The 24,065-nt window shown below is 49.6% G+C and overlaps 3 protein-coding genes across 3 annotated transcripts in view; 1 reads left to right on the top strand and 2 right to left on the bottom strand.

Moving 5' to 3' along the window:
* Positions 1 to 9,685, top strand: part of DCAF1 (DDB1 and CUL4 associated factor 1) — a 112,944-nt gene extending 103,259 nt beyond the window's left edge. Inside the window, exons 22-23 of the mRNA XM_007952021.2 lie at positions 4,199 to 4,451; positions 9,627 to 9,685. Coding sequence (XP_007950212.1) covers positions 4,199 to 4,451; positions 9,627 to 9,685 — 312 coding nt within the window. The remainder of the gene's footprint in view (positions 1 to 4,198; positions 4,452 to 9,626) is intronic.
* Positions 9,686 to 14,387: 4,702 nt separating this feature from the next.
* On the bottom strand, positions 14,388 to 17,096 carry RBM15B (RNA binding motif protein 15B). The gene has a single exon (XM_007952019.2). It carries the CDS (start codon positions 17,094 to 17,096, stop codon positions 14,388 to 14,390), a length of 2,709 nt encoding a protein of 902 aa, XP_007950210.1.
* A 2,574-nt stretch (positions 17,097 to 19,670) lies between these two features.
* MANF (mesencephalic astrocyte derived neurotrophic factor) lies at positions 19,671 to 23,009 on the bottom strand. Its single transcript, XM_007952018.2, is given in 5 exon segments — positions 19,671 to 19,855; positions 21,125 to 21,266; positions 21,966 to 22,093; positions 22,771 to 22,912; positions 22,914 to 23,009. Coding segments are annotated over 5 exon segments (693 nt in total).
* Between the last annotated feature and the right edge of the window lie 1,056 nt (positions 23,010 to 24,065).

Genomic DNA, 24,065 nt, shown 5'->3' with positions numbered 1-24,065 from the left:
GACACTTCACCAAGGAGGATATTCAGGTGGCCAACATACATATGAAGAAATGCTCATGATCGTTAGCCATTAGAGAGATGCATGCAAAACAAAACAACAATGCGATACCATCTTGCTCCAGCATTAGTAGCAAAGTTCAACAAGACAGAAAATAACAAAAGCTGGTGAGGATGTGGAGAGATTGGGACTCTCATACACTGCTGGTGGGCCTGTAAAATGGTACCATTGTATGGCGGTTCCTTCAATAGTTGGAAATAGAAATACTATTTGACCCAGCCATTCTATTACTAAGTGTATATCCTAAAGAAGCAAGAGCCATGATAACAACAGACATATGTGCACCCATGTTCATCGCAGCACTCTTTAAAATAGCCAAAAGATGGAAACAAACTAGGTGTTCATCAACTGAGGAATAGATAACCAAACTATGATACATACACACGATGGAATACTATGCAACCCTAAAGAAAAATGTAGAATCTGTAAAACACCACATAACATGGATGAACTTGGACATTATGCTGAGTGAAATAAGTCAATGACAGAAGGACAAATATTGTATTAGTCCGTTATTGTAAAAGTCAAGGAATGGTTTATCTATGGAAGGAAATTTTCTTTGTTGGTTACCAGGGGTGGGAGGGGAGGGGACAGAACACTGTTAGATCGATAGAGATAAGTATTGATGTGGGTGAAGAGAAGGGCAGTGTACCAAATGTGAGTGATCAACATGATGGCATTGAGGAAGAGGAAGACATTGAGAAGTACATGGGAGGTGCAGACAACAAAGATGAACCCTTTTGCACATACAGTACTGTGTTGTCAGTGAAGGCAAACATGGGTATATGGGTGGATAGATGGGTGGACAGGCTGAACTATTAGGTATGTCTATGCAGCAGGGAGTGTACCCAAGACCATGTATAGGGTTGGCAGATAATGGTTCTACAAGGGTATTTGTATGTTCTGTGAGAGTTCCCAGGGATATAGTAGAGCTGACAAGGGACAAGGTTGTAGTCACTTCTTGGTCACAGCCAGCTACCCAGAGGGACCGCGTAGTTGAACCTGTGGGCTCGGGACCATAGTCACAGGGGACATCAAGCTCAATTGGCTTAACATACTACACAAAACATTGTTTCCCCTCTCCTACTTTGGCGAGTAGTGACTGGGATCTTAAAAGCTTGCAAGCAGCCATCTAGATGCAACGATGGGTCTCTCCTCATCCAGAGCAAAGAAGAATGAAGAAAACTGAAGATTCATGGAAACAATTAGTCCTAGAGACTAGTCCACTATGCGATCCTCAGCCTAATTGACTTATGAGACCAGAAGAACTAGATGATGCCCGGCTACCACTGTCAACCACTCGGAGGGGGATCTATGTAGGAAGGAGATCATGGATAGAGAGGGAGAACAATGGAACAAAACTCAAAATCATTTGAGGGGGGAAAGGGGACCAAGTTTGCTGGTCTGATCGAGCCTGGTGAAACCACTGAGACTATGGCCCCCAGCTGCCCTTCAAGTCTGGAATTGAACCCATACCTGTGGCTTCCAAACAAAAGATGGGCATATGAGTTGAACATTTACCTGAGGTAGATACACTCCTTGGAGAGAACAGTCATGGGAGAAAGAAGGGCTGCTTATGCACAGGGAGACAGCTCAGGGGGCAGGAGTGGACACAGGAAGAGGTAACTATCGGGGAGGAAGTAGGAGGGAAGCTATGGCATTGGGGTAAATTGTAGCCAATGTCATGAGACAAAGTGTATGTAAACTGCGGTATGGAAAGTGAATTTGCTCTGTAAACTTTCACCCAAATCACTATTGGGGAAAAAAAAAATTGTCTCCTATAATCTCTTTTGGGCTCAGCCACAGGAGTAGATTCTGAACCTTTGCTTCATGATCCAGTTTTCAGATTTAAAATTTAGGAAGTGAGTCTTTGGCTGTATTTGTGTGGTACAGTCACGTGAAACCAGCTGGCCACGAAGCACTGGGCCTAGATGGGGATGTGCTGGGCTCCACTTGCGGTTCAGCGCCCTCCTCGCTCATTTTCCCTCCCCTTCCTGACCACATACGGTATCCTCAAGGCTTCCAGGATGAATACACCTACAACTATTTCTTCTGCTACAAAAGTAAAGGTTAGATATGTAGGCTGTTGGAAGAATTTGGAATGTACCAGTAGTTCAAAGCTTAGACCCTCATTGACCTAATTATCCAGAATAGCTCTTAATTTGGGATCCTTTTTCCTCAGTTCTCCCACATCGGCTAAGCTTTGATATTTTTAGAAGTGAAAGAGAACTGGTTAATAAATGCCATTTGAACAGTTTTACTTTATACATACCTGCTCAGCTATGGAGCTTTAAAAGTTGTGATATCTTACATAATAGTTGTGTTCCATAAAGCCTTAAGTGACATAGGGTCCTGGATAAGCTCTTCTTTAATGTGCTTGTTTTAAAACAGTGGTATTTTGTTAATGGATTAGAGCTAATTAAAAATCTATAGCTGGTGAGTAGATTCCTACTCATAGTGATGTTACAGAACAGAGAAGTGCCCCTCACAGGGTTTCCAAGGCTGCCATCTCTTTTTTTTGAAAAGTGCCTAGAGAGTTTGAACCACTGACCTCTTGGTTAGCAGATGAATGCTTAACCACACTATGCCACCAGCGCTCTGTTAGAGTTAATCGGGACATGAAAATATGCCTGGAGAAAAGGCAAAATCTGTAAGCAGTGATTTAGGATTATTTCCCCTGAATTTGTGTGTAGGGGATATGAGTTTGTCCCTGCGTCACTTCTATCATTACTGCTTCCAAGCACTCTCAACTCCTTTCCTGTAGGTAGTAGTGTGTGGTCTTAGGTGTGCATTCACTCACCACACACACAAACCTGGTATAGACCATATTTACACCTGTGCAAGCATTAGGATTACTTTGTTTAAAGAGGTTGGCTTTTTCTATATAGCTGCCAGAAATTACTGAAGTCTCAAGTCACTGACTGGATAACAGAAGATCAGAAAGTCTCTAATGATCGTTCCCAAATTATCAAAATCCATAAAGCAGGATTTTACCAGATTTTTTTTAGCCATAAAGCAAGCCATTTTGCTAGATGAGGCAGTTTACATAACAGCTGGAAAATACAGTGGTTGGGTGAGCGCAAACATGGATTTCTAAGCAAGTGACGTGCACACAGCCCTTTAACTTACATTAGGTTTGTTCTGTCTTGATTTTTATTAGGCTGGTATATTAAACAAAAGTACATTTTACTAGATAGCAGGAAATAGAGCCCTTTTACTTTGGCAAGGCTCAGTTAATGTTTGAGTAGGATAAGTTTCTAAATGTTGATCACACTTACTTGGTAAGTCCTGTCATCTTTTATCAAAGCAGTGAGATTTGGATTTTAGTACAAAGTGGGAATCTGGGGGAAGATGCCAGAATGTATCTTTTCAGAATGTATCATTTTAGAATGTATCTTTTCCAAAGCCCAGGGTACCTAGAACAAAGTACTTCATTGATTGTCTGGTAGTTTTCCTGCCTTTGGGAAGCTTTCCTAAGAATGAAGGGATGCATGGTATCTCTAGCATGTGTTTTATTTGGCAGGGGGAGGGGCTTAGAACAGAAAATGTGGGTGTCTGCTCGTGTTCTATATTATAAAGGTCTGTTTTGTTGCCATGCTCATCATGGATGGTCATGGTAGTGTTGTCAGGGGTTTACCACTTCCTTATTTACAAGATGAAGGGCAAGAGCTTAAAGGGCTTAGGAGCCAGTGACCTGGCAGCTGTGTGCATCCTCAGTTTTGTTAAAGCATTGTTGTTTAGATTCTAGGCAGAAGCTTTTGCTCCAGCAGTTCAACTGATTTCACTTGCTTTCGCTGAGTGGGAGAGAAAGACCAGCCTCTTTGAGTTCATTATTTAAATAGGAACCAAGAATATTGACGGCAGAGATTTGTGTGAAGTAAATTGTCCTTTTCCTTGGACAAGGATGCACTTGAGCAATAGTCCTTGTTTGAGGGGTGCTTTGACTATCTTGGGCGACATGTATATGCCTGTTTAGCCATCGCTGACAAGTCCACTGTCCTGTGAAGTCTGTGCTGACCCCAGGTTACCACCCTCTTAACTGACACTTTCCTCCCCTATCCTTTTGGGAACGATTTGGGATGTGGCCCTTGTCGGTGAGGCTTCTGTATGTGTCCTAATGGACCTCATGCTTTCTCACCAGGAAGAGGAAGAGCAGGAGGAGGAAGACGATGATGAAGATGACGACGACACTGATGATCTAGATGAGCTTGATACTGACCAGCTGCTGGAGGCAGAGTTGGAGGAGGATGACAACAATGAGAATGCAGGGGAGGACGGGGACAATGACTTCTCTCCCTCTGATGAGGAGCTAGCAAACCTGCTAGAGGAGGGAGAGGACGGGGAAGATGAGGACTCGGATGCAGATGAGGAGGTGGAACTGATCCTGGGGGACAGTAAGTACAGGGTGGACCACCAAGTGGGGCCTGGGCAGCACTGGGGAAAGGTCCCTTCTCTTGGGCCAGTCCAACCCAGAGGGTTGAGGACTCTTCACTCCTAGCCCATTAAGGAAAACCAGACTTTCATTTTTGAGACTCCACTTGCCCATCTGATGTGTAATCAGTTGGCTGTCATCTCTTATCTTTAGAGCAGGGGTGGGCAGACTTTCTTTGTAAAGGGCCACACAGTAAAATTTTAGGCTTTGCAGGCCATATGCTTTCTATTGTGGCCACTCACCTCTGCCAGTGCACACAGAAGCAGCCACAGACAGTGAATGTGGCCGTGTTCTAGCAAAACTTACAGAAACAGGTGCCAGGCTAGACCAACACTTGGTTTAGAGGATTCAACTTCAAGTGTCGTTCTCTCCAAGACTCAGAGCTGGAATCATGGTCAGGTGTTCCTAATGGATGCCGCACCTGTTCCAAGCCCCTCTTGTGGAGGTTTCCTGTCTGCTTTCAGCTAATCCTTCTTAAAGGCCAGGGGACAGGTGTTTCTCTTTGTTTTTGTTTTGCTCACTTCCTTTTGTCGCCCTTTCCAAGTTAGGAAGAACAGAACTCCAATTTCTCTAGTAATTTTGTATCAGGACAGTTCCTGCTCTCTGACCTTTGTTAATGATCCTGAATAAAGGAGTGAGCAGATATGAGTCCACTCGCTCTGCACATCTCCACAGGACCCGTCAACAGCATCACCATGGGACATGTCACGGGTGACAGACTCATGGTTGCTCTGGACTGGATTCTTCCTGGTGCTGCCCTGCCTAATGGGAGTGATCCCTCTGGTTATCTAGCCAGTTCTTCTGTAGCTGACCCAGCCGACATCTAACCACCAGGGGAGGTGTTAGGCTTAAAATGGTAGTCACTAACCAAGTATGGTTTATTTAAATTAATCAAATTAAAAATTAGTCTCATTTTCATGTCTACATTTCACATGCTTACTAGCTGCTGCACATGGCTACCATATTGGGCAGCACAGATACAGAACAGATTTCCATCATTACAGAAAATTCTCTTTTGCTGGTGTAGGCCCAGTGAATGTGAGGCCTCTCCTTAACAGATTTTTTTTTTTTTTTTAAATTATGGTAAAATATATATAACAAAATTTACTATTTGAGCTGTATATAAGTGTACAATTTAAGCAGCACTAATTGTATTCACAATATTGTACAACCATCACCACTTAATCTATTTCTGAACTTTTTTTTTTCCTCATCTGAAACAGAAACTCTACCTTTAGGCAATAACTTTCCATTTCCTTCTCCTCCAGCCCCTGGTGACCACTAATCAACTGTGTCTACTTTACCTTTCTGGGCAGTTCCTATAAATGGAATCATACTGTATGTGGCCTTTTGTGTCTGGCTTATTTCACTTAGCATAACATTTTCAAGGTTCATCCATGTTGTATGTTGTAGCATGCATCAATCAGTACTTCATTTCTATTGCCAAATAATAATTCCATTGTATGTATGTATATTTTGTTTATCCATTCATCTGTTGATGGATATTTTGGGTTGTTTTCACTTTTGGTGGTGGGAAAAAGTGTGTGTGTGTGTGGTAGAGGGAGGGCAAGTGGCAGTATATAAATGGAGCTCTGGTGGCACAGTGCCTAAGGCATTTGACTGCTAACTAGAAGGTTGGCGGTTCAAACTCACCCGCTGCTCTGTAGAAGGAAAATGGGGCAATCTACTTATGTAAAGATTTACCACCTTAGAACCCAATAGGGGTTGCTATGAGTTGGAATCGACTTGATGGCAGTGAATTTGGTTTGGATATTTACATACACATACATGTACATAAAATAAAAGATTCTCCTATTCTAGAGGTGCAAATCAAGACAATGAGATAGATACCATCTCATGCAGCACTAAGAGCAGAGTTAAAAAAAATAAATAAATAAACGCTGGACATAGAAATACCAGATAATCCAGCAATCCCACTACAGGTATATATCCTGGAGAAGTATGAGCCATGACATAAACAGACACATGCACTCCCATGTTCACTGCAGCACTGTTCACAATAGCAAAGAGATGGAAACAACCTAAATGCCACCAACAGAGGAATGGATCAACCAAAATATGATACACAGAATGGAATACTACACAGTGTTAAAGAACAATGAACATCTGTGAAACTAACATGGATGAACTTTGAGGACATTATGCTGGGTCAAATTAGTCAGTCATAAAACAGTTACGAGACCTGTATTGTATACGGGTTGCTGTGAGTCAGAGCTGACTTGATGACACCTAACAAGAACATTGTATAAAGTCAAGAAAAGGGTTTCACAAAAAAAGAAATATTCTTTGACTGTGACCAAGGGTAAGTGGGGAAGAAAGGGTAGACAACTAATGAGAGGGTATTTAAAATTTTGGGAAAAAAAAATTTATTCCAGTGACTAAATCCATTTTCTTTGGGATAAATCTTACACATGCTCCCAGCCCTGAAGATTGACAGCCAGCTGGCCTAGGGGAGACTTTCTTATGTAAGTCCTCTTACAAATGGAGCTGGGGAGTGCCTTTAGCTGTGTATCTGCTTCTCGTGCTCCGTGCTTATAGTAGGACTTGCCTTATCCCAAGCCCTGATCTTAGAGCTGGGGAAGGACTAAGGGTCAAGGGATATGTTACAGTACAGATGGGCACAAGAGAATGAGTTTTACTAAAGCATTTTTTCACGTGAGCAGTGAGATGTGGAGCACAAGCTTCCCCTCCCTCAATCACAGAGGGTCAGTGAGCTGTGGGGGTGGGGTGTATGGGGGGCAGCAAGCCTGGAGTAGGGCCTCTGATGTAAGAGTGCCACTCTAATTATTCATTCTTAATTTGAATATAAAGCCATCACATTTGGATTTGCCCTGTAAAATTACTGCCTCTTTTGAACCTTCAGTTGTGCAGCTTAGTAAACTACTCTCAAGCCCAGGAAGCAACCTGGAAAACTGTTAATTGTGTCAGTCATGAGAATGTTGTCACTAATGTGGTGGGGGATATGATATGGAAATGCCTAGTAGATGACAACTTGGGAACCTTTCAGCTTGGACTCGAGGTTAGGTGGAGATGTAAAGATGGCATTTGCAGTGTGGCCTCTCTTGCTTGGCACATACAGGAAGACAGGAAGCCAAACATTCTCAGCATCCTGGGTTCGCTAGTATTTTGCCTCAGTGAATCTTCTGGAATGGTAGCTCTTAACCTTGTTGGGGTTATGGAGCTGTTAGGATGGTGTTGGTTTGGTTAGGATATAATGAAAACCTTTGAGACTACAGAAAACCACTCCCATGCACCTGCATATCACTTTCAGGGCCCAAGGACTCAAGGTGCAGGCCCTACCCTAGGAAGGAGAAACATCTTGACTCTCAAGTGTGTGTGTGCTCTGTTGCAGTCAGTTAGAAAACCCTATAAAATGCTGCAACACATTGAACCCTGCAGAAATTATTCCTAAACTGCTTTTGCCTCAGAGGGCCTGGGATCAGGTTTCTTCAGGATGTGGTGGATGCAAAAAGGCCAGTAAGCAAGCCAGAGAAAGGAGTCCTCGCCTGAGCACCAGAGGGGCATCAGCACCCCAGCCCGCAGGAGTGCTCTCAAATTGAGCCTGACAGACAGTTATTTGCTAAAAGAAGATTGTGCAGTGATCCTCATTAAGCTGCATTTATAGCCCTTACATGAGATGCAGAGCTGATAAGACTCTTAATAGGTGGGGGTGGGGCTGTGTAGAAAACAGGTGAGCCTCAAGTGTGTGCCCAGGACCTGTGCTGTTAGGCTCTGGGCAGGTGTCCCCCTTTCCCGCGGGCACTTCCTTCTGGAGTTCTTGACGCAGAAAGCTGGTGCAGCTTACAATGTGCATCAGCTGCTTTATGCACTAGTTCATTGTCTGATTTCTCCATGCTGTGTTCTCACTTCTCTCTTGTCAGGCTGTGCTTGTGCCCATTTAGGCTCAGGAACAGTGGTTTTTTTCAGGTGTCTCTCATTTGCTTACTTGCAGGACTTTGTCACTACTTTGGTTTTACCATAAGCACTTCAATTCCCCGCCCCCCCCGCCCCCCCAGAAGGAGATGGTAGCGTGTGAAGGAAAGTTTATGAACATGTATTGTTCTTCCTCAGCTTTACTGAGCTCATTCTCTCAAGTGCCTGGGGAAGGCTGATGAGGGTCTTTGGCACCAGTGGCTGCCCCTCTCCACCTGGGAGCCCCCAGGACCTCTGGGCCTCTGCAAGGCACTCGCTTTCAGGCTTTGTCCTCTCACTTCCTTGGGGACCTTGTTAAAATCCAGATTCATAGCCTCCTGGGTTATGAGTAACCAGAGTGAACACCAAGGGCTTTCTCCCTCTGAGCAAATATTGGAGTCTTCTTAAGAGCTGGGGGCATGATGTTTCTAATTCTGATCAGCCACACATGATGTCGCTCCCTCACTTTGAGGGTTCTTTTTGCTACCACCTGGGTTTAACCCTTAATGGATCCTTCCATAGGTTAATGTGTTCCATTCACTGCTCAAGCACAGTGCCCTCTCTAGAACAGCTCAGTTGCTCCCTACTGGCCTCCCACTTAAGTTTCTGGACACCTCTTTCTGGGATATTGCTGACAGCTGGCTGCTACCTTTCTGGAAATTTGTTCCCTGTGGGTTACATTCAGAAATTACACAGGAATCCTGGGTGGACTCCAATGCTACCTTTGTGAGGCCTTCTAAGGAATGGAGAAAGAAATGGCTAAAGAGCTTAGGACAAGATAAATCTTGCTTCTGCTTTGATCCAACTACCCTTTCAGTATGTCGAGGTCCAGCAGGCAGGCCGGAGCGATTTCAGAGGGTCACAGGTGCTTGCTCACTTGCTCCCCTCAGCCCTGGCCTCTGCAGCCATCCAGAGCAGGTGCTCCTGGTCCACCAGGTCTCCCAGGCAAGAAGAGCCGCCTCCAAGAGGCAGAGGGCACCAGACCCTTTGGAAGGTAAGAGCAAGAGGTCCCAGGGGCGACCACGGGTCTCAGCAACAGGTGTATTCTCTAGAGCCAGCTCCAAGGAGTTAATTGGTGTGTTTTCTTCTTTCTGGAAGCTGGTAATTAGCCTTACGCAGGCCTCAGTGCTTGCAGGTGCCTCCTTTCGGAAAGTGTGCTGTCGTCTAGTGCATAACCTCATCTCTCCCTCCCCTTACTTTTCAGCTGACAGCTCCGACAACTCAGATTTGGAAGATGACATCATCTTATCTCTCAATGAATGAGAGGCCATCACTGCTACATGGAAAAGTCTTCACAGGCGGGAAACTGAGTCAAGTGAATTCAGAATACCTCCCCTTCTCCTTCCCTTCCCCCAGGGCTGTCTTTTAAGGAACTGCATGCCCTGAATTTCGAGGAGTATGGCTTAGAGTCTCATTTGACTCTGAAGGGCCTTCTGAAAACAGCACCACCACAGAGACAACAGGGTTAGGCCCTCCTCTGCTTCACCCTTCTAGGACGGACAGACAGAATATTTCCTCAAGGGGGAACAAAACATGTCTCTGGGCTATTTCACAATATATTTTCTTTGTATAATGTTCTTTACTTAAAGAACAAGAAATAGTTTTATATAAAACTTAAAAAACCACCAAAAAAAAAAAAAGCATTTATAACCGAGGGTATGAACTTATATCCACTAGGTCTCTTGTCCCTGCACTTCATTTTCTATGGGAGAAATGACGTCTAAGAACAAAAGAGAGTCATTTTTACATATGTATTTAAATGAAAAGGAAAATCGTGGTTTCTTAAATTGATAAGGATTAAGACTATTTTATTATAAATATAATATATGATTTGTTTTAACCTGTTTGATTGCCTCATGCTATCAGGTTAACTTGTTTTCCTTCATGCCAGAGGTGGGAGGGCACTGCTGTTTGCTGAGTAACTGCATAAATTACCCACGTGCATGCCAGCAGGGCAGCAAGGTCATTGTGGATATTGGTTTTGTGGAATTGAGGGAACTTAGGATATAAGTTCACTCCCTCTATTTTTCTTTGTGATTCAGTTTTTCAAAAATCTTTTCTTCTTCCCTTTCTCCCCAATGTGGAAATTACAAATCAAAGGCCTTTTTCTTTAATGTAAAGTGTATTTATTTAAAAAAAAAAAATACAAAATAAACTACAAGTCTGTCTTTGTTTATGGCCTTTCCCTGTTCTCTTTTACCAAAGGGGTGTGGCCTGTCCATGCAGCATCCAGCCAGGCGAGAGGGCTGCCTGCCAAGAGGGCCGACCAGGAGGGAGGATGCCTTCTGCCCAAATAAAGCCTTGGGGGAGAACAGTAGCAGAGTCACAGTGTGTGCCCATGTCTACAGCTCTCACTCAGGGAGCATCTGCCTAAAATACACCATCAGAGGAGCATGTGGGGGCTGCTCAGGGCCTTGTCCACTGTGGACACATCCCTCTGTCCCCATGTTCTGAGTCAAAGTGGCAGCTCCTGGAGGGAGAGATTGGATGGAGCTGGGAAGGTAGGGGTCCTGGGACGCTTAGAGCCGAGCTGGCAAAGCTAAGTAGTAACAGCATTTTGGCTGGCTGAAACCACCCAGAGGCTCTTTGGAATATAAGCCTGGTGATCTACTTCCAAATGGTCACAGCCTTGAAAACCCAGTGGAGCAGCTTTACTCTGCACACGAAGGGTCACCATGAGTCGGAACTAATTAAAGCAGCTAACAGGGCTTAGGCTGGACTGCAGAAACATGTTTCAGGCGGCTCAAAAACCTGCCTGTGGCTAAATGGCTACTGCCAGGGAACCACGAGGGGGGCTCCCCCCTCTCCTTCCCATGATAAATATCAGACCCCAGTACCCGCCCCCCAACCAAGCTATAGCTTGCTTCTTGATGTCTGTTACAGAGCTATACAGTATAGACTGACTGTTCTTCCTTTGCTGAGAAGAGGGGACAAATTTGGTTGTGAAGTAAGTAAGACAAGACGCTGAAAACTCCAGGGGCTGGTAAAAGCCCTCCTGGGCTCAGGAGCACAAGCTTGTCTTCTACACTGAAGTGGGCCTGTGTTACACATGTACCGCCTGACCCGTATAGAGAGCAGAAGTCTTGGCTTTGAAGTCCTCATGCCTCAGCTTAAATGGGTAGCTAGTGGCTAAAGCACTTGACTGCTAACCAGAAGGCTGGCGGTTCAAACCCACCAGCCACTCCTCAGAAGGAAGGTTGGGCAATCCTACTTCTGTAGTGATACTGCCTCGGAAACCCAAGGAGGGGTCGCTATGAGTCGGGGCCGACTCGACGGCACACACCACCACCTAATGGGGTGGGGGTGGGGTGCAGTCTGACTGCTGGTACCAAATGCATTAGTAGAATTGGTGAAAAGTCAAACAGTAATAAAAACACTGGATTGCCATCCTCAACTCTGAATTCTTCCTGGAGCTCTTGGGAGCCCATAGGCCTCTGAGGAGGAGACAAGACCTCCAATAGGAAAACAGTTCTAGTTGACAACAGACCTTTAGGAAAGGGCCCTAAGAGGGTAAGGATTTATTCAGCCTTCTTATTTTTACCAAGGCTCAAAATCTCCACATTTAACCAACTTGTCCAATAGTAGCAGACCACCAATGAGGCTCATTTCCCTGTGAAGTGCTTTTTGCCTTTAAGACTCAATTAGAAGGCGGCTTCCAGGTGGAGACACTGGATACAGTTAAAACAGCTTCCTCCTGAGAGCAGTTTCAGATCACCGGGCAGGGCTCTGACCCTTTGTCCCACCCTCACTTGTGTTGATCGATCAAGACCTTTCTGAGAAAGTCCCAGAACCTGCCTGCTGGGTCTTAAGTGTAGAGAAGGCAAGTGGTTGAGAAGAGGGTCCAGGGAAGAGAAGGAAGGTCACAGGGTGTGGCTAGTTGAGGCCAGAGGGTATCCTCCCTGAACAAAGGCAGCCAAAGGAAAGGTTGAAGTGCCTTCAACTAGCAGCAAAGATTAGTTTAAGACAAAGTGCTAACGTATCCCCTAGCTACAACTCAGGTTTGTTGCATCTGCAGGGACCAGGCAGCAGGCCTTCCAACCATCTCACATCTCATTTGCTCCAAGCGAGATGAGGCCTATGGCTGAAGTCCAGTAACCCTGCGAGGGCGTGGCTTAACCCTGCTGTGTCCCTTCAGACTCGTTTAGCTTAGATTCCTGGCAGCTGTGCCCACAGCTCAGGCAGAAACAGGCAAATACATTGATGGTTTCCTCGCAGTAATGTAACGTGCTTGCTCTCTCCTGAGCGTCAGCTAAAAGCTCAGTAAACGGCACCTTGCCAGCCCCTCTCCCACACAGCCCTCATCTCCAAGGTCTCTAAACAACACAGCAAGTGCCCTCCCCGCCCCATACAGTCTGTAGAGCCCCAGCTTAACAAGTGCCTCTCGGAACAACCCAGCTGACCACCTGCCATGCATGGAGAGGGATGTGTGGCCACCAGAACCTAAAGTTCCTGGTCACTTGGGGCTGCTTACAGCATCAACAAGCAAGGACCCATTTCTCTTACTGGAGCTTCCATTGTCAGCACAGACAGTGATCCCTTTCGGAACATCCAAGGTGGCACACGTTCTGAAAAATTGTACTCAGGCAGTGTTCCTTGGCAGCAACTCCTTCATGGCTCCAATCTCTCTCCCTGTCCCTGAGACTGTTGGCCCATCCCACCATACCAGAGACAAGCAAAGGAGAAAATTGAAGACTCCTTTCCCACAGCCTGGCTCAAATGGCTTCAAGCGCTAGTGTTGCCTAACAACGCAGCAGCTGTGACTGCATTTCCCACCGAGAAAGACACGTCTCTCTGTGTCCATACCGCTGTCAGGGCAGGCCACTCTCATTTTTAACTGGGTAACAACTGTGATCCCAATTATCAAAGCAGCTTCTTAATTCACTGCACTCCCCCTATAGTGTTACTAAAGTACTTCAGTCCTCAGGACTCAGGATCTCCCTCATATCTCTAGGTATGACTGTGGGCACAGCCCACTTGACCAAAGAGCCAAAATTCACAAACGTCTGGATGAAGGAGTTCCAAGAGTTAACTAACGAAAGCTGTCCCTACCATCCACCCCAGTACTCCCTCAGACCATGGTGTCCAAGGCAGCTCTGTCTCCAAACACTGGAAATCCCTGGGCTAGAGGGAGAAGGTAGGTCAACCAAGACGGGAGTCCTGGGCAGGTCAGTAGCACAAAGACCCCTTGGCATTGACATTGCACTACTCTTCCCATCAATGCAAGACTAAACAACTACTAAAGACCACCTGCTTCCAAACACGCCTTAATATCAGGTGCTTTGTCTGATAGCTACAGCTCAAACTGGTGGATACACATTGTTCAGGGAAGGGGAAAGAAAAAAATGCACACCTACCAGTACCTGCTGGTGTCAGGCCTCAGCTCATCCCTTTCCTCTGCACTGGCTCTGCTCTACTCTGCTGCTGCTGGTGGGTGGGGTCCAGAGCCCTAAATGAAGCCCACCTGCCCACAGTCAAGATTAAAAGCAACTGAGTACAGCCCTGTCTCAGCCCGAGAGCCCCCGTCTGTGGCAGGACTTCAGGATGGGTGGTGCCAGAAAAAAGACGAGAAGCATCTGTGTGCAGAGAGTGGGAGTCGTTCTGAGAAACTTGATTAAACCAGGACTCTGGACAAGATTAAAAATCCATCCGCTGACAAAAGCTTTACTGACAACTTTCCATACAGTTAGTCAAAATATAAAAAAATACAGAACACAGCAGACAGAATCTCATACACTAGAAATCAATGTAACAGGAGTCCCTTCTGATGGCTGTAAAAAAACAAAACAAAAAAACCTAGAAATTTAGTCTTGGTGGTGAACAGGCCCTTTGCCCCCCCTCCCCCTAAGTGAACCAAAACAACCAAGCAAAGAATTTAAACCAAGGGTATAGGGCAGGGAGAGGATCAGACTTTAAAATAACTGCTTCTGTGACAAAGAAACATAGAGTCAGAAAAGACAGGTTTGGGCTAGGCAGTGTCTCTCACTATAACTATCACCATGTGTTCTTCTTCTAGCTTGCCCAATGTCCTTAGTGCTGACTGGAGGTACTGCTGTGAAAAGTCGCAGGGTGGGAAGGCATACAGCATGCCTGTGCTGTCTCTGCCCTTGGACCCACCCACTGGCAGGCTGATCACCCCTGCGGCCTGCTTCTGTTTCAAGTAGGAGACCAGGTTCCTGAGAAGCCGCCTCTGTAGGCCTGGCTCCACCGTGGGCATCCCCTCAGTGCCAGGCCCACCGGGGGTTGCCTGGGTGGCTAGGAGAACCGCATAGCCATTGGGGCTCCCCTGCTTGATGCGACGAGTAACCTCGTCGAGCTTGGGCTGGTCCAGTCGAAGGCGCTGGGCAATCTTCAGCTGGGTCAGCTTATTCCCAGAATTGTGGTCTTTGAGCAGACCACTGATGACTCCCTGGTCCCCTTCTAGGATATGCATAGATGTTGAGAAGCAGCTGTTTTTCAACACAAGAAGCCCATTCCAACCCAACTGTAGTGTCTGGGCATACTCTGAAAGATTCTTCAGCTTTTTGGTCTCATGTTTTGGCTCTTCGAGCGGCTTGGGCTCAGCCTCAGTGGTCCGATGATTGCGCTCGCTGTCTCTGGTCTTCTTCCCGTGGGAAGAGTCTGGAGCCTCGTGGTGGTGGTGGTGGCTCCGCTCTTCAGCTCCATGTCTGCTGTTGCTAAGGGAATTGCTGGTCGATTCCTTGATCCCTTCATTGGAATGGTTCTCCTTGCGGCTGCGCTCAGGGGTTCGGTCAGAGCCTCGCTCCAACTGCTGCCCACCACCCTTGGTCCTGCTCCGTTCCTCATAAGGGGAGTGGGTTGTCCGTCCACGGTCACTGGAGAGGCTCCTGCGCTTCCGTCTTTCTTCCCACGGCTTGGGAATGCCACGGTCCCCATCTCCCCCCCAGCGCTCCCCACTCCGGCTGCGCACTGAGCGGCTGTAGCCCTCCAGGCTGTTCCGGCGGTCAGAGCTTTTACCGGGGCTGGTCCAGTCCCCTTCCAAAAAGGTCCGGTCTCGGTCTGAGTAGAGGAGGTGTGGGGGGGTCCTATCCCGTACCCTCAGGTCAGGGTCCAGGTTTCGGTGCCGGTTATATCCATCTGGGAGAAGCTCATAATGCACAGGGAGTGGCGAGGGCTGGTACTGCTGGGGATACCGAGTCTCCTCTGCTTTGGCAAAATCCACACGGAGCCTGCGGTCTGGACCACCCAAGGGAAAGCCTCTCATTTTAGCACAGGCTGCCTGGGCTGCATCCAAGCTCTCATACTGGATATAGGCAAAGCTGTCTCCCTTGACATGATCGATGGTCCTAATGCTCCCAAAGCGGTCAAACTCCCGGGCCAGAGCTGCCAGTGAGGTGTTAGGTCCCAGGCCACCCACCCAGAGGCGTGTGGTGGGATTTGCCTTGCCATAGCCTATTTTAATCGGGTTGCGGCCAATAACCCGGCCTGACATGGCCACCTTAGCCCTGTGGGCCATGTCCAGGTTCTGGAACTTGAGAAAGGCATACGCACCGCCCTGGCCACGGGCAGGCCTCTTGATGACCACCTCCTCAATGATGCCGTACTTCTCAAAGGCGCGCCGCAGCTCCACCTCAGATACGCTGTGGTCCAGGTTCCCGATGAAGAGGTTGCGCGTGGCCCGCTGGTCGTCCTCGGGCATCAGGTCCTCCTCGCACACTGCTGGGTAGCCATAAGGGCGCCCGCGGTCGTCGTACAGTCCGTAGTAGTCCAGGGCCCGCTCCCGAGATAGTCCTACGGCAGCGGCGGCGGCAGCAGCATCTAGGGCGAAGGCTGCAGCTGCAGCTGCGGCGGCAGCGTGGCGAGCTCTGGGTTCTCGCAGTGGTGGTGCGGCTACCGGGGACAATGAACGCTGCTTGTACTGGTAGCCTCCGTGTAGCGGCAGGTAGCCGAGGGGGTCAGCTGGCGCGGGTGGCCCTGGGGGCGGTGTGGAGGCGGCAGCGCTGCTGCTGCTGCTTCTACGGCTACTCCCACCGCCGCCGCCGCCGCCGCCGCCGCCGCGAAGATACACGGGCTCCACCTTGAGCGGGCGATCGTACAGCAGCAGCTGGCGGGCCAGGGCGTGCTGGCGGGCCTCGCGGGCATCCTGCGGGTGCCGGAAATTCACGTAAGCCACGCGGCCCAGCTCGGGAGTGTGCGACAGGCGCAGGCTGATCTCGCCGAAGCGCTTGAACTGGTGGAAGAGCCGATCTTCGAGGTGTTCTGCTGGCAGCGCGGGGCTCAGGCTGCTGATGAGCAGCGTCTTGTATTCGGGCGCGGCCGCCGACGAGCTGGGGCCGGTGGGCTCGGCTCCAGGCGGTGGAGGAGGCGGCGGCAGCGGGGACGCGCGGGGTGACGCGCCCGAGGCTCCCGGGTCCCCGGAGGCCTTGCCACCGCGCCCCCCGCCGCCGGCGCCCGAGCTTGAGGAGCGGCCGCTACTCGCACGGTGATTCGCGTCCCCGGCGCCGCGGCCGTCGCGATGCCCGCCCCCTCCGCCTCCGCTACCGCGGGGCTTGTCTCGGGCTCGTGCCGGAACGGGATGCTTGGCGCCGCCCGAGGCCTTGTGAGCCGCCCGCCGCCCGCCCGCCTCCGCTTCCCGCTCGCGCTCTCGCGGCCGCTTGGCCGACGATGACGAGCCGCGCCCGCTCGGGCTCGAGTCTCGCTCGTTCTGCCGCTTCATGGCGCTGGCGCGGCAGGCGGGCGGGCAGCCCGCAGATCTTTCACAGAGGCGGCGGCGGCGGCTGAGGAGGCAGCGCCCCCGGCGCCGCCATCTTGGACAAAAGGACTCGGCGCGGCTGTGGCGGCGGGGCGGGGCGGGAGAGGCACCAAGGGGTTGGGCGTTGCGTCATCAGACCGCACCAGTCATATCACGTGACCTTACGGCGGGCGGAGAAGGAAGCGTGCCGGGCTTGAGTCATCTGGCTGCGTCGCCCACTCCACGTGACCCCACGACTGGTTGGTAAGCGGGATCCCGCACCACACTGGCGCCACCATGCGGCCGGCGGGGCTAAGATGGATACATGGAGCCATGTGAGCCCTCGAGAGCCGGGCTGGCTAGCACGAACTTTTAGAACCCAGCCAGTCGGGCCGAATTTCAGCCTCACTTCGTCGCTCTGGGTCCGGCTGTCTCCAGCGCCCTGGAGTCCGGGGCCTTGACCCAGCAGCCTCTGTATGTGGTTCCCAAATCCCGAAGCAAAGCTTGAGGCCACCCACAATCCCCGTCACAGCGACTCCTGCCCGGCTTAGTGTCCAGGTTTGATAGCCCAAGGACTGACACACGCCTCTCCTCAGTTCCCCTACGGAACTCACAGCCTACATCCTTGACATCCTGTGCGAGTTCACCTGTAGCGGTTTCAGGAAAAGACACTGATTGCAATAGGCAACACTTGTCTGGGTTCAGGAACAGAGACGTTATACTCAAAAACCTTGGCGTCCCTAGGCCCTACCTTCTGTTCTGGCCATCCACCCAGACTTTGAGCTAGAATGGGCTCCCTAAGCTCAAGAGTAAGAAGAGCTTCGCCAAACCTGCAGGTAGTTACAGCAGTTAGCAGTGCCTGCGGCACGGATTGGCCAATGCCCCTCATGGATTAGAACCTCTAATGCTCAGAGGAGGCAACAGCCCTCGCTCCATACTTCAGCATATCCTGTCCCAACTGCCCAAGCCTGTTGGTAAAGCTTTCATTCTCCAGGGATGGTTGCTGGAGCTGTCCTAGCACCTGACCCAGCCTCAGTCACAGAAACAGGCAGTTTGGCCCTTTCCTCCTCCCCAACCAGAAAGCAGCTCTTGGAGTGGCTAATGGATTAAGTCCAGGGCAACACACAACACCTTTAACATTGCAAGACCTCATCAACCCTCTCAGCAGATAAATTCTGAACTTGGGGCCTGTGGGGGTTTAGCTTTCTGTTCCCATATTCAGTGTGGACTCAAGGACATGGAGGCCACAGGAAACATATCAGATTTGGGGTGGTGACTTATGACAAGTCCACTTCCCAAGACCACCAGCTCCAGGCACACTTTCCCTGCACCTCTAGGGTACTAGGGGCCCTTAGTCAGCCCTCAGTAACCCATGTAATTCCTGCATACAGGGAGGTACTGGCCCTGAGAAGTCGTTAGACTTTCTTGCTTCCTTTCACATGTGGCACTCACTGTACAGGCACAAAATGTGGGAGGCCTGCAGCCAAGATGCAGTGGGCTCCACAGCAGGTGGTTAAGAAGTTCCCCCTTCAGCAAACTGAACTTAGGCACTAAAGACTCAATTTCTTGGAAAACACTGTGCCTTAGTCTTTACCTTCAGGCCATTTTCTGCAGGAGCAGAGGTGTCTTCACCGTGCCAAAGCTTATGCTGGCAATTGGGTTTCCTAAGCACCAACCTCACAGAGCAGCTAAAAAACAGACTCCAGGGGACACCATGGGGCAAGCCCTCAGGATCTCAACTGTTATTTTGGGTAAACAAAGGCAAAAGGCAGCCACTCCACTGCCTCTTTGTACAAGTCAACTCCTACCAGGCTTGCCAAAACACTATTAGGCACCACAGGGTTAGATGTGGCACTAGACCACAGATCCACATGAGTAATTTAGTGGCCAGGCCAAGAATTGAGAAATGTGTCCCTACCACACACAAGATACTTGAAGTTATGATCAGAGAAAACCAAATTCCAAGTATCCTCAGGGCTGCTCATGCAGAACCCAATGCAAGCCCCCTCCCTCAGAAAGTGCTCTGTAGGCTCTAGCCTGGCTGGCTCATCAAGACAGACACTGGGGGTGGGGGTGATACCAAGCCCAACCTCCTTTCCCAGGCTCCTTTACTTCAACATGCCTGCTACCCTCCATCCAGCATGACCCACACACGTTAGCTGGCCTCAGCCCATATCCTGCCTTGGTACCTCTAATACTAATTAGTGGTTAAGGACAAGTGGGAATACATTTGAAAATTCTTTGAAAAAGGAAAGCATAATGGTGGGATCTTCATTATGGAATGAAGCCCTACTTCAATATTCATTTTAATTCTCCAACAACTAGAAATTTTTTTTCCTTTAATAAAAAAATCCCAGACATACTTTCAAGTTCCAGAGTAAACCAGCAACAGAATGAAGTGAATCCCCCATGAGGGCTGTGGAGCCAACATCATCAGGAGAGTTCCAGGCTTCACACCCGACACTGTCAGGACCCACTTAAAAAATAAATTACAAAAAGGCTATTTGGGAAGAGAGAGGAACTGTTTTTTTCCCTCCAGTGCAGTAGGGATCGGGCAGGCTACAAATCAGTCCGTGAACTGGCTGCCTTGGGGGCATATTTAGGCATCAGTTCGTTAATCTTCCGGATGTAGTCAGACTTTTCCGCACAGCCTTTGCATGTCTCCCCCCAGTCGTCCAAGATCTTTTTCAGCTCTTTAACTCGCAGCTTCTTCAGGTCCACTGTGCTCAGGTCGATCTGCTTGTCTAGAGAAGAGAGCAGGGAGAGTGACCGGCTGGGTGAGAGTGGCCACTGCCCCCTAATAGTCCCAGGACAGGTCACTCCTATATGGCCAACCCATCCCTTAAAACGGCCCTACTGGTTTATAGGGGAGGACATTTCCAGATACATACAGAAGTGTGTCAGTGCCTGCTGCCCTCATGTCAGCAGTGTCCACTAGACACGCAGTGTTGCCAGGGATAGGGATGGAGGCCACATGGTCCTTACAGGAGCAGCACAGCTCCCACCTCCAAGTGCCTCTCAAACACTCACAGGAGAGGCCAAGTCACTGTACAACCCCAGCACCAGGCTATGACAGAGCAGATCACCCCCCTAGCCCTGATTTCCCAACACTAGCTCTCTGGTTAGGCCCTCGAGGCAGGAGCTACTCTCCATGTCCACTGTGACTACGAGCCAGATGGACCTCTACCAGGAACATGCTCAGAAGACCAAGCATCCCTGACACAAGCAGATGAACACAGACCCCTGGTCTGGATATTTCAAGTTAAAATATGTTGGCACCTTTACAGAAGGATATCTGTCCCTGGCCCTGATTCACACTCAAACACAGACTGTATTTTTGCAACCAGAGATGCTGTGGCTGCTGTTCTTCTTGGGCTTGTCACGCCTGTGTGGATGAGCGCACTGGGCCTTCAGATCATATCCCTTTTCTGCTCACAAACCTCTAATGGCCCCTACTTCACTCATACTAAAAGCACAAGTGCTCTCAGACCTGCAAGACCCTCTGTAGCCTGCTCAGCCACCTGCTGCCTCATTCTGATACATGAGTTAACCCCTTGGCTAAAACCACACATTCTTCAGAACTTTAGTGAAATGTCACTTTCTCAATTAAATCTGTCCTGACCTTCACCCACTATGATGCTGGATCACTCCTCCCACCCCTAGGAATTTAGCACCATCTACAGTGATGCAAACAGTTAATGCACTTGGCTGGTAATTGCAGACTAAAATTTGAGTCTATCTAGAGGCGCCTTGGAAGAAAGGCCTGGTGATTTACTTTTAAAAAAACCAATCACTGAAAGCACTACAGAGTAAAGTTCTACTCTGACACACATGAGGGTGAGTTGGGTCAACTTGATGTCCCCTCGTTTACCTTTTTATCACACTATATAACCCATTCACCATGGCTTTATGGTTTTAGTTTATGACTTACCTCCCCCAACTACAAAGTGTCTCCACAACACCTGGCTGTGGAGGGTGTACAGTGTTTGTTAACAAGGCTGTGAGGCACTCACCATACTTCAGCTCACAGATCTGGCTGTCCTTTTTCTTGAGCTTCTCACAGACCTTCTCTACAGGGATGTGGTGGGCTAGGGGCTTTGACACCTCATTGATGATCTTGGTGGCTGCATCATCTGTGGCCCCAATGTAGTAGCACTGCAGCAAGAAAGGACAACGGTCTTCAGGAGGTACCACAGGAGAGCCGTCTCCTCCAGAACATCTTCGATCTCTGCCAGGGCCTCATTTTCCATTGCCTGCCTGAATACTGGCACTCAGATCCATTCAGTATAAACCCCAGGCTCTTAACACCTGCTTGGTCCCAGAGCTGAGAGCCATCAAATGAGTTTAAGAGTCACCAGGGTTCAAACCTTTAAAGAGAGAGACAAACCAAACACTACCAAAAAAAAAAAAAGCTTCAAAGCCATTGTTTCACTAGAAGCTCTCATCCTGGGTTTGGGCTTGGCCTGCCCTCTGCCTGGGATGCTCTTCCTCAACTTCAATGATGACTCTTCTCAGAGAGACTACTTCTTGACCACTCTGTCTAAATCTGCACTATCCCCTCCATCATATCATCCAGGTCCATTCTCTCCATGACACCTATCCCATCTATTATCTGTTTGCCTGTCATGGCTCCCCCCGACATTCCCGCTGTTCAGCACATAATGGGTATATGGTAAATACTAACAGGAAAAGAGATATCTTAATGGCAGAACACAGTTGGGAAAGTACTTTAGTCCCTGTTCAGTCACTGACAGAACAGCTGGCCTAGCAAGACAGGTGGGCAGGGCCTTCTCAAGAGGCCTGTGACACCAACATGGGACCAGGGCCAGCTTGGGAGGGTCACCAGCTACTCACCAACCGATTTTCTTTCCCTCTTGCTTCACGGCAGAAACTGGTAAGTTCTTTTTCAATAATGGCTGGTGAGAATGTGACATCTTTGTCTTTGAGGTCCTGGTAAAATCTTCCCAGAAAAGAAATGCAAACTAGAAAAGAAAGGGAAGGGAGATGGTCAGCAATTACCAAGTTGCACCCCAATCCACCAGGAAAGAACCCCATCAGCAGTTTTAATGGGAAACACGGAGATGAATCACTAGAGGTACATTTTTGTATCACCGAGTTTTTCTCAGGGAAGAGTCCGACTCAAAGTTGCTGGGATTCTCCGGTCCACCTGGGGTATGCGGGGAACGAACACCATCCCAACGACCCACAAACGTTTCCTCCCTGTTCCTTTCGTCAAGTTTAAGCCAAGACTGAACACGTGTCCTTGACAAGGCACTCACTATGACCTCATAGTGAACAGACCGGAGACCGAAGAGAAAAACGATCATAATGGATCTCGTTTGCAAATACAACATCGAATCCCGAGGTTAAATTTCTTAACTCCAACAGGGACCTCAACCTGGGAGCATCTGACCAGTGATGGGAGAGACAAGAACTCGTTATCTGAATTTCCAGTCAAGTTTTCAGCACAATCTAGTCCCAACTTTTTGCCGTCGGATCACTGTTTTGTAGACCTGGGAAGTGGTTTCAACGCCCGGCATCTGCTCCTCCGCGTCGGGAACTCGCCGGGACTGGCCGCCCCCGCCCCCCGCCGCTCCGTGGTTTTGTTTCGGAGCTGCCACTAGGCTGCCCCGCCGCGCTGACCCCGGACCCGCCGCACCTTCGCAGTCGCCCGGCCGAAGCGCCCGGCTCCCCGGCAGCACGCTCAAAGCCAGCGCCACCGCCAGCCCGTGCATAGCCCACATCCTCCTCCTCTGTCTCCACCACTGCTGCTGCCGTCGCCCGACTAAACCGCGCCCGTTAGCGCTGCACCGCCTCCAAGTCCCGGCTGCGCGCCGCGGCTCTCCATTGGCGGGGGACCCCCGTGCCCTCCCACAGGCCTCACTCCCATTGGCCCATAAACCTCGGAACCCAGACGGGCGGCTCCACGATGCCCTTCCCCATTGGCTGGCGGCGCGGCCGGCCCTCAGCCCGAGACAGTTGTCGGCCGCTGATTGAACCAGGGTCATCAGGAGGAAGCGGCTGCGGAGGCGGCGGAAGCGTTGTGGGCAGCCATTTTGGTTAGGGGCACTGGCCTTAGCCGAAGTGAGCGTCCCGGGCGGAAGTGGGGTCTCGCAGCTGGCCCGAGCCTCCTGAATCCGGTCCTGCTTTGGACCCTAATCTCGCCTCCAAAATTTGATGGATATCCTTGCCCAGGGTCCTGACTCGCAGCGCAGGTCAGGGGTCCTGGGGTCAGTGGAGACCCAACAGGGCAGGCAGGGCGGGCGGCAGCTGGCACGGAAAGCACCGAGACATTTTTCCTTTTCAACACACACACACACACACACACGAAAAACACCAAGTACTTGGACGGGAGTGGCAGCCTTTGAGCAGTGTCTGTTGAGGCTCAGGCCAGGGCCATTTCCGAATTTCCCCACCAGCTTTAGGAGCCTCCTTGCTTTACCCCCGGTGACCTGTCCCTCCTTGTTTGGTCGACCGGATCCCTGCCGTGGTGGACAGACTTATTCCCGCTGGAGCACCTCCTCTCGGAAGGAATCCAGACCCACTAATCTACGGGCTGCCATCTTAGACCTATGGGGGAAGCGCCTGGGCCAGGCTCTGGGAAGCAAAGAACCAGCTTATCTCGATTGGAGAGGTCAGGGAACCTTAGGAGGTTTGTCCCCATTCTTGGAAAAGCTCCCTGTTTTCCCAGGGAAGCGTGGTAGAACTATCTGGTTCACCTGCTTTCAACTGAGCCCGCAGGGCCACTGGCTGCCCAGCGTGCTTCCAGAGTAGGGCCCTATGGGTCCCCAGAGAAGAATTAGAGGATGTTTCTGCTTTGGCTGTTTTCCTTTCAAATCCAAGGCAGGGCTACCTGTCCTTGAAGGCAGTATTGGAAAGGATCATCTCTGGGCGCGATGCAGAAAGGAAATGTGCGTGGGTCTGAAAGGGCTTAGAGCCAGGTGAGGAGGGTTG

The sequence above is a fragment of the Orycteropus afer genome, unplaced genomic scaffold (genome assembly GCF_000298275.1).
Source record: "Orycteropus afer afer isolate SDZICR_OR568_19922 unplaced genomic scaffold, OryAfe1.0 scaffold00323, whole genome shotgun sequence".
In the NCBI taxonomy this organism is placed as follows: domain Eukaryota; kingdom Metazoa; phylum Chordata; class Mammalia; order Tubulidentata; family Orycteropodidae; genus Orycteropus; species Orycteropus afer.
Note: the sequence above shows the minus strand (reverse complement) of the source record. Positions and strands in the feature narration are given on the sequence as shown.